The sequence below is a fragment of the Notolepis coatsorum genome, assembly GCF_963971535.1.
Source record: "Notolepis coatsorum genome assembly, chromosome: 14".
Classification (NCBI taxonomy): Eukaryota; Metazoa; Chordata; class Actinopteri; order Aulopiformes; family Paralepididae; genus Notolepis; species Notolepis coatsorum.
Genome location: NC_140178.1, coordinates 19,762,354 through 19,773,268, shown reverse-complemented (window position 1 = coordinate 19,773,268; position 10,915 = coordinate 19,762,354). Strand labels below are relative to the sequence as shown.

General features: G+C 44.4%; 1 protein-coding gene across 1 annotated transcript in view; it reads right to left on the bottom strand.

Annotated features, from left to right (window-relative positions):
* Positions 1 to 215: 215 nt before the first annotated feature.
* Positions 216 to 10,915, bottom strand: part of LOC311240103 (uncharacterized protein) — a 28,234-nt gene continuing 17,534 nt past the window's right edge. Inside the window, exon 3 of the mRNA XM_084328630.1 lies at positions 216 to 1,586. Coding sequence (XP_084184756.1) covers positions 283 to 1,586 — 1,304 coding nt within the window. The 3' untranslated portion in view covers positions 216 to 282. The remainder of the gene's footprint in view (positions 1,587 to 10,915) is intronic.

Here is a 10,915-nt window from a genome sequence, read left to right as displayed (position 1 = left end):
CCGCTGCAGCCCGGCAGACCATACTGGTTGAGCCGAGCGCCTCGGGGGACGCGCCGCTTCACATCACCTCAACCCCGTGCGCATCCTTTATTTTTTTTTCACCAAACGTTTGAACCTATTAATTAAAGTCCGAATGTCAGCGTAACGAACGAACGTTCGAACGTTCGAACGTTCGGGCTCAGCCTTACTAGCTGGAGCTGTGGGTATCCAGTATGAAGGACATCGTGGATCGTGTTGAGAAGATGGCTACCAATCGACATAAATGGTAAGCAGGAAATAGGGCTAGGGGTCCAAAACTGTTATCTGACCCTTTACGGAGGGCTGGCTGGACTCACCGTGAGTGAACCGATGTTTTCGGAGACCGACCTTATATCTGAAGGCCATCCCACACTGATCACAGTGGTGGAGCGCCTTTCCGTTGTGGAAGCGGCGCTGGTGCTTCTTCAGGTTCGCCGAGGCGCAGAAGCTCTGCCCACACAGGTGACACCTGAAGGGTTTGTTTCCCGCGTGGAGCCACTTGTGTGCGTTCAGGTAGCAGCGCCTAGAAAAGCCTTTTCCACACTGGTCACACGAGAAGGGTTTGCATCCGTCGTGGGTCAAACAGTGCTTCTCGAAGGAGCTCACCTGAGAGAAGCCCAGGCTGCACTTGTTACAGAAATAAGGTTTCACCTCCGTGTGACTGCTGCGCTTGTGTGCCCTTAGATTACTCGGGTCACTGAAGGTGAGACCACATTGGTCACAGCAGCAAGGCTTCTCCTCCAGACTGCACCTGTGTTTCTTTAGATGACTGGACATGGTGAAGGTCCGGCCGCATTGGTCACAGCAGTAAGGCTTCTCCCCTGTATGAATGCGTCGGTGTTCCTTTAAGCCGCTCGACTTGGCGAAGGCGTGGCCACATTGATCGCAACGGAACGGTTTCTCTCCCGTGTGCGTGCGCTTGTGTTGCGTCAAGGTGCCCGACCGCTTGAAGGCGAGACCACATTGGTCACAAATATACCGTCTCTCTCGGATCTCCCGTTTCTCTCCGGTGTGTATACGCTGATGTTCCTTTAAATACGCAGCCGTTACGCCGGCATAACTACATTGGTCACAACTGTAAAGCTTGTCTTTAGTATGAATGTGCTTGTGTCTAAGTAAGGCAAATGACAAAGCAAAGGAACGGCCACATTGATCACAATGGTAGGGTTTCTCCCCCGTATGAGTGCGCTTATGTCTAGTTAAAGTATATTTCTTTCTGAAGGAATGGCCACAATCGTCACAGCCGTACGGTTTCTCTTCTGTATGAGTGCGCTTATGACTAGTTAAAGAGCCCGACTCCCTGAAGGACTTTCCACAATAGTCACAGTAGTGAGGTTTCTCTCCGTGTTGAATGAGCTTGTGCTTGTTAAAGCTCCTCGCATTGGTGAAGGTTTTACCACAATGGTCACAACTGTAAGGTTTCTCTCCTGCATGAACAGTGGATTTGTGTCTGTTCAGGCTGCCTAATTGGGTGAAGGAGGCACTACACTGGTCACAGCGGTGAGGTCTCGCTCGGTCCCCGTCACTCCGTCTCTTGTTGGTCCCTGTGGTGCTGCCGGGCTGAGAGGCTGAGGAGGAAGAAATGGAGAGAGAGAGACAGAGTGAGAGACTGGATAACCCAAAGGAGAAGGTAATAACCAATGCTCTATTCTTCACCAGTATTCCATCTCAACAGAGGTACCCAATAGTAGAGCTGTTAACGGTATGAAGATTTTGAATATAGTGACCAAAATGATCACACTTATTAGTATTATCGTGGTATTGTTCAAATGTGCTGGGAATTAGGGATGGGCAAAACTCCCAAAATGGGAACTATGCGATTACTAATCACCTCCCCCCCCCCCCCCCCCGTTTTTGCTTAATAGCAAATGTGACCTAATCAATCAAACAAGCGAGCTAGCTGGCTGCCGTCATTGTTAATAGATATTTGTGAGTCACAGCAGGCTAATGTTATTGCCAGGAACAAAAGCATGAAAGTTGATGCTCGAAATTAGGGGTGGACGGTATAAACGGTATGAATTTGCGCTACGGTATGGATTTAGACTATACCTTGTGACCGGTAGAGCAACACAGTGTGGAGGGAGTGCCAGGAGCGGAGCCAACGCCAGCCCGCCGAGACAGGGCTCCACAGTGCGACTATTTGACTCGGATTTCCCCCTAAAAATAGATATGTGCGAACTGGAAAAATTATTTAGGAGCACAGAGGCTTTGCATAGTGGCCGTGTCAACGCGCAATTGTCATTTCATAATAGACACGGAACAGAGCGGACCTTCAATTCTAGAAGCAAACTAGCACTTCAGCCCTGCGTTGCACACAGCTGTGTGACAACTTCTCTCGCGAGTGGCGCAGTTTCTATGTGTAATGTAAACTCTGCGACGGATCCAATCGTCTAACATGCTTTGGATCCTCGCCATTCTGGAATGCCCACGTTGCGCTAAAATCTTAAGTAATGTTAAATGTTGATGTAGCCTCAGCAAGCCAACGCCGGCTCCACCCCTAGCAGCCCTCCCCCTCACTCTCTCTCTCTCCCCCTCCCTCTCTATCTCTCTCTCTCTCTCTCTCTCTCTCTCTCTCTCTCTCTCTCTCTCTCTCTCTCTCTCTCTCTGCTAACAATCCTGATTCGATTCTTGAACCTATTTCATTCCAAAGGAATATATTGATGGACATTAGCTATAGTATATAGCTCAGCAGCTGTAACAGAATACTTTTTTTTAATTATTATTATTTATGTTTCAACAATGACAAAAAAAAGCCAGCGGTGGACCGACATAGCAAACGCTGTGACTGTTTACTTGTGTAAGGATATGGTTCCTTTTCAAACTGTCGATCGAAAGGGCTTTAAAGACATGGTCAAAACACGATCCAAGATATGCGTTACCTGCCTGCAGACACTTGAGAAAAGGTTTTGCATTTGCAGTTTTGCACAATAAATGTTCTTAAAATACCTCTGTACTATGTGAAATATGTCCTAGTAATACAATAGTACAGTAATGGCTGCCAGTGTTTTACCCTTCAGAAGCATGTATATAGACATTTTAAGATAAGTTAATATACCGTGATATATACCGTTACCGTCTACGCTTCAAATTATACCGTGATATAAATTTTAGACCATACCGTCCAGCCATACTCTAAATGTCTGAGCTTCCACGTTGACGTGTGGTTTTGTTTTGACTTAACAGTGAACGTGATAATCCAACGAGGGAGCTAGCTGGCTGCTGTCATTGCTAACAGCTAACGCTAGCACACCAAGCTAAACTAAAGCATTCCTTCTGAATTCTTCACAAAAAATTAGGCCCTATGTTCCCACAGCCCTATGTTCCCACATTTCTAAGATTTTTCCAACAATTAGGCCCCATGTTCCCACAGCCCAATGGTCCCACAGCCCTATGTTCCCGGACGAACCCTCTACTACCAGAGGACAATTGAATAGGTTGGGTGTAATTGGCTACCAAATTAAGAGAAAGGGGGATAAAAATCAGATACAAATTTATGAAAAAAGGAAATGTGGGAACATAGGGCTGTGGGAACATAGGCACGCTCCCATGTTACCTGGCTAGCTACCTGTACCCAGCATGCCGTTCAGCGGTGTAACAGTTAATTTAATAGGGTCCCCTCCCAATACACTACACATTATTATTATTATTGTAGGTGCCGGTAAAAACAAGGGAAAATATACTTTGAGAAAAAATTATATTTGCATAAACAAGTACAAACATTTTAAATTATTCGAATATTAGAAAATCGATGACCATCCCTGCTGATAATATTCAAAAAGTACAGATACACCGAAACCAGTTCACCAAGTTTTATATTGAAAACCACAAATAGAATTAGTGCACCACAATGCACTTTTTGTTTACTATGTAATTGTCAGTTTTGTCACCTTGTTCAACAACTAGGAAATGCCCCAACAGAAATACATTAATAAATCTTATAATCTATACCGGATCCCGGCATTGCCGCGTGCTGCGGTGTTGGTGTGGGGGGGGCGGCGTGCCCGCTTGGAGCGGGCCGATTGCTTGGCCCCCGGAAGTGCTGCTTGCGGCATTGTGGAGACCTGCCGCTGCGGTATGGCTGCTTTTAGTGTTCGAGAACCGGTCATCCGATTGACTGATCCCACGGGTCCTCAGCAATATATTCGCCGAATGTAAACGTTTGTTATAGTGCCACCATCTGGCCAAATGGCACTAACTTCGACAGTGCACTCCCTTGGTTCCTCAGCAATCCACCCGCACAGTGTGAAGTCAATCGGATTCAGTAAGAAGAACAGTAAGAAGCATTTTGTATGAAAGTATTCTGTACTTCTGTATGACAACTATTAAAGAACTTGAACTTGATTCTTGCGATATGCGAAATAACGGGACAGACAGGTATACACGCAGACAGACGGAAGATTCCTTCTTTTATAGGTAGACTCACATTTCCACCCAAATAGTTTTCTACTGTTCAATAATCTACAAACTCCATTCATTTCCTACCTCATATGACCTTTGCAACGTCCATTTTCGATTTACTTACATTGTTCAGTCAGTGTTTGTGAGCATGCACCAATTTCTATTATTAGGAGAGAACGGTGCAAGTTCACAAATACTGACTCAGTGTAACTATCCTGGTATGGGGCATGGATAGAACAGATGTGAGTTCCTGAAATGGGTGGCATGGAATTCCCCTTTGAAGCAGTCGTGAGGAACCAGATTGTTACATTGAGGTGCCTAAAAACATGAACCATGATAACTTGGCGGAGCCTAAGTATCTGAGGACATTATGCATTCGGTAGCGTCTGTGTGGGGGTGAGTGTGGGTGTGAATCTGTGCAAAATCTCACAAACTACAGCCAGCTCTCTGGTTCATCACAGCCAGCTATCTGTATGTCTCGGGGTCATCACAGCCAGCTCTGTGCATGTATCTGGTTAATCACAGCCAGCTCTGTGCATGTATCTGGTTCATCACAGCTCTCTGTATGTCTCTGGGTCATCACAGCTCTCTGTATGTCTCTGGGTCATCACAGCTCTCTGTATGTCTCTGGTTCATCACAGCTCTCTGTATGTCTCTGGATCATCACAGCTCTCTGTATGTCTCTGGATCATCACAGCTTTCTGTATGTATCTGGATCATCACAGCTCTCTGTATGTCTCTGGGTCATCACAGCTCTCTGTATGTCTCTGGTTCATCACAGCTCTCTGTATGTCTCTGGATCATCACAGCTCTCTGTATGTCTCTGGATCATCACAGCTCTCTGTATGTATCTGGATCATCACAGCTCTCTGTATGTCTCTGGGTCATCACAGCTCTCTGTATGTCTCTGGGTCATCACAGCTCTCTGTATGTCTCTGAATCATCACAGCTCTCTGTATGTCTCTGGGTCATCACAGCTCTCTGTATGTCTCTGGATCATCACAGCTCTCTGTATGTCTCTGGATCATCACAGCTCTCTGTATGTCTCTGGATCATCACAGCTCTCTGTATGTCTCTGGATCATCACAGCTCTCTGTATGTCTCTGGGTCATCACAGCTCTCTGTATGTCTCTGGGTCATCACAGCTCTCTGTATGTCTCTGGATCATCACAGCTCTCTGTATGTCTCTGGGTCATCACAGCTCTCTGTATGTCTCTGGGTCATCACAGCTCTCTGTATGTCTCTGGATCATCACAGCTCTCTGTATGTCTCTGGGTCATCACAGCTCTCTGTATGTCTCTGGGTCATCACAGCTCTCTGTATCTATCTGGGTCATGACAGCTCTCTGTATCTATCTGGGTCATCACAGCCAGCTCTCTGTATGTATCTGGGTCATCACAGCTCTCTGTATGCAGGGTTCCCACAGACATTGCAAAATGAAATTCAAGGACTTTTAAGTACTTTTCCAAGCACTATTTTTCATTTTCAAGGATGTCACTCGAAGGATACAATTCACTTTTAAATGCTGTTTTTTAAGCATCTTCTTGGCCTGCTTGCCAGCTAGAGCATGAATGAATGAATGAATGAAAACTTTATTTAACAGATTGCAGAATGGGTACAATACAGTACGGCTCAATACATACAATTGTTAAGGGGATGCAGACCTGAGAAAGACGTTTGTCTTGTTTCCATCAGGGTCCCCCATTTTCAATTCATATAGACATATATGACATACATGACATACAGATAGTCAGTACTGCTACATCTATACATTTATGACATACCAGATTTGCAAATACAGTACTGTTTGTGATACAGAAGGAGTCAAGAAAAGGGAGTATATACATTTGACGTAGAAACTGTACATTGGAGGAGGTTGGGTGGGGGGGGTTGGGTACATTGGGATATTGACAACCATACTGGTAATTACATTGGAGGTGGTTGGGGGGGGGGGGGGGGGTGGGGGGGGGGAGGTGAGTGGGGGGGGGGGTGGGGGGGGGGGGGGGGGGGGGGGGAGGGGGGGGGCACACTGTATAAACAAGTAACACTGTACATTGAGGGGGGGGGGGGGGAGACACTGTACAAACAAACACAATTGTACATTGAACTATTGACAAAACCATACTAGGTAAATGACTGTACATTGGAGGGGGTTGGGTTAGGATATTTACAGGGGCCAGTGTTGAATTGCAGTCTCCCGTAGGTGTCCCTTGAGAGAGGTTTTGAAAGTGGGTAGTGATCCACATTCCTTTACAGCTTTGGGTAGGGCGTTCCACATTGATGTGGCATAATTGCGAAACGTGTTTAGTCCCTTATTTGAGCCGAATCTGGGTTTAACATGATTTGTGGAGCTCCCTCTGGTGTTGTGATCGTGGTATTCACTGACCTTTGGGAAGTATTTTGACATGTACATGGGTACCTTGGTCGTGTAGTGTATCTTGTAGACCAGGCCCATTGCAAGTTGTTGTACTCTGTCGTCTACTCTAAGCCATCCTAGGTTGTCGAAGTGGGCAGGGGTGAGGTGGGTTCTAGGAGTAAGGTCAAGCAGTAGTCTGACCAGTTTGTTTTGAGATGTTTGTAATTTTGTTTTTAGCGCCTTTGAGGTGCTTTGGTACCATGAGGTGCAAGCATAGTCGTAGTACCCCTGAATGAGTGCTCCTGCCAGAGTCTTCAGGGTGTTCTTGTTTACCAGAGAGGAGATCCGGTACAAGAATCGAGTTCGTTGGTTGACTTTTTTTATTACATTGGATGCCATTTTGTCACAGGAGAGATTAGCCTCTAGGATGGAACCCAGGTAGGTAATTTCATCTTTCCTTGTGACAATATTGTCACCCACTGTAACTGAGAAGCCGTCGGTCTTGCTGAGTTTGTTATTTGAACCGAAGAGAATGGACTCTGTTTTGCCCATGTGTAATGATAGTTTGTTATCAGCGAGCCATATGCAGATTCTGCCTAGTTCCGAGCTGAGGGTTTTTTCAACCTGTAACTTGTTCTTGTCAGAGACCAGCAGGGCTGAGTCGTCCGCAAACAGGAACAAGTTGCAGTCACAAGCTGACGACATGTCATTTGCATAAATTAGGAACAGTAGCGGTCCTAGTATGCTTCCTTGTGGAACACCACAGCTCACTGTGAGGGGGGGGGATAGGGTACCGTTTACCTCTAGCAAGCTAGAGAATCACACACGAAGAAATGAGGAAAAGCAGTTGGAGCGCACAAGAGACGGCGACTCGTCGGATTTGATTAAAACAGAACAAAAAAAACTATTTCTTGATTCAGAACAATTTGATCATGGATGAACAAAACATTCAATGCGAATGGTTGATTTGAATTTCAATATTCTCAACAACAGTTCCGTAGGTGAATTATGTCTAATCACCACAGGTGAAAGGTTTGCACCCTTACGCCACGGTAGAAGCCTCGGAATTTCGGTAGGTGAATTGCTTTCCTAGATGTTACTTATGTGTCAGTTATGTTTTTACTTTTAACCTTTATTTATACAGGTAGGTTATTAATAACAAATTATCTTTTGCAATAACAACCTGTTGAATGTAACTACAGTTCAATAGATTAAATTAGTTTAAGAGAATCTCAAATAAATGATTTTATTTAAGTGTGTAGTTAAAGAAAAGTTAAATGTTTGTATTCTTCTGACATGGGGGCTCAACAATAAATGACAATCAGAAATGTCAAGTTGCATGTTGTTATTCTAACCAGCTTATTTCTGTTGCATTCCCACAATATATGTTCTGTAGGGAGATGACAAAGGCTCTCAACCCAAAATATAACCCCCCATCCAGAGAGAGTTTAACCAACCACCTGATCCCTGCATGGAATGACGTTGAGAAGGGCAATTTGATTTCAGAGCAAAAGAAAAATTAAGTAAGTTAAAGGAAAACTCCAACATTTTGGGAAATTAGCTTATTTGCCATCTACCCTGGAGTTAGAAAAGAAGATACATACCTTTTTTCTTCTCTGTGCAAGCAGTAGGAGTAGGAAGACATGCACCATTAGCCTAGCTTAGCGTCAGTCACTGGAAGTAGGTTCCTCCATTAGCCTAGTTCCCAACGTCTTCCTACTCCTACTGCATGCACAGAGAAGAAAAAGGTATGCATCTTCTTGTCTAACTCCAGGGTTCCCAAAATGTTGGAGTGTTAAGATACATGCCTTTTTCTTCTCTGTGCATGCAGTAGGAGTAGGAAGACGCGCACCGTTAGCCTAGCTTAGCATCAGTCACTGGAAGTAGGTTCCTCCATTAGCCTAGTTCCCAACCTCTTCCTACTCCTACTGCATGCACAGAGAAGAAAAAGGTTTGTATCTTCTTGTCTAACTCCAGGGTAGATGGCAAATAAACTAATTACCCAAAATGTTGGAGTTTTCCTTTAACACTAATAAACCTGTATGTACTCTGTTTTCCACCCAACAATTTACCAGGAATCGATAAGGGAATCGATAAAGAATCGGATCGATAAGCAGAATCGATAATGGAATCGGTATCGATCAAATCTTGTCAATTCCCATCCCTAGCTCTCTGTATGTCTCTGGATCATCACAGCTCTCTGTATGTCTCTGGGTCATCACAGCTCTCTGTATGTCTCTGGGTCATCACAGCTCTCTGTATGTCTCTGGATCATCACAGCTCTCTGTATGTCTCTGGGTCATCACAGCTCTCTGTATGTCACTGGTTCATCACAGCTCTCTGTATGTCTCTGGATCATCACAGAAAGCTCTCTGTATGTCTCTGGGTCATCACAGCTCTCTGTATGTCTCTGGATCATCACAGCTCTCTGTATGTCTCTGGGTCATCACAGCCAGCTCTGTATGTCTCTGGATCATCACAGCTCTCTGTATGTCTCTGGATCATCACAGCTCTCTGTATGTCTCTGGATCATCACAGCTCTCTGTATGTCTCTGGGTCATCACAGCTCTCTGTATGTCTCTGGATCATCACAGCTCTCTGTATGTCTCTGGATCATCACAGCTCTCTGTATGTCTCTGGGTCATCACAGCTCTCTGTATGTCTCTGGATCATCACAGCTCTCTGTATGTCTCTGGATCATCACAGCTCTCTGTATGTCTCTGGGTCATCACAGCTCTCTGTATGTCTCTGGATCATCACAGCTCTCTGTATGTCTCTGGATCATCACAGCTCTCTGTATGTCTCTGGGTCATCACAGCTCTCTGTATGTCTCTGGATCATCACAGCTCTCTGTATGTCTCTGGATCATCACAGCTCTCTGTATGTCTCTGGATCATCACAGCTCTCTGTATGTCTCTGGATCATCACAGCTCTCTGTATGTCTCTGGATCATCACAGCTCTCTGTATGTCTCTGGGTCATCACAGCTCTCTGTATGTCTCTGGGTCATCACAGCCAGCTCTGTATGTCTCTGGATCATCACAGCTCTCTGTATGTCTCTGGATCATCACAGCTCTCTGTATGTCTCTGGGTCATGACAGCTCTCTGTATGTCTCTGGGTCATCACAGCTCTCTGTATGTCTCTGGATCATCACAGCTCTCTGTATGTCTCTGGATCATCACAGCTCTCTGTATGCAGGGTTCCCACAGACATTGCAAAATGAAATTCAAGGACTTTTAAGTACTTTTCCAAGCACTATTTTTCATTTTCAAGGATGTCACTCGGAGGATACAATTCACTTTTAAATGCTGTTTTTTAAGCATCTTCTTGGCCTGCTTGCCAGCTAGAGCAAGCTAGAGAATCACACACGAAGAAATGAGGAAAAGCAGTTGGAGCGCGCGAGACGGCGACTCGTCAGATTTGATTCAAACAGAACAAAAAAAACTATTTCTTGATTCAGAACAATTTGATCATGGATGAACAAAACATTCAATGCGAATGGTTGATTTGAATTTCAATATTCCCAACAACAGTTCCGTAGGTGAATTATGTCTAATCACCACAGGTGAAAGGTTTGCACCCTTACGCCACGGTAGAATCCTCTGAATTTCGGTAGGTGAATTGCTTTCCTAGATGTTACTTATATGTCAGTTATGTTTTTACTTTTAACCTTTATTTATACAGGTAGGTTATTAATAACAAATGATCTTTTGCAATAACAACCTGTTGAATGTAACTACAGTTCAATAGATTAAATTAGTTTAAGAGAATCTCAAATAAATGATTTTATTTAAATGTGTAGTTAAAGAAAAGTAAACATTTTGTATTCTTCTGACATGGGCAACAATAAATGACAATCAGAAATGTCAAGTTGCATGTTGTTATTCTAACCAGCTTAGTTCTGTTGCATTCCCACAATATATGTTCTGTAGGGAAATGACAACGGCTCTCAACCCAAAATATAACCCCCCATCCAGAGAGAGTTTAACCAACCACCTGATCCCTGCATGGAATGACGTTGAGAAGGGCAATTTGATTTCAGAGCAAAAGAAAAATTAAGTAAGTTAAAGGAAAACTCCAACATTTTGGGAAATTAGCTTATTTGCCATCTACCCTGGAGTTAGACAAGAAGATACATACCTT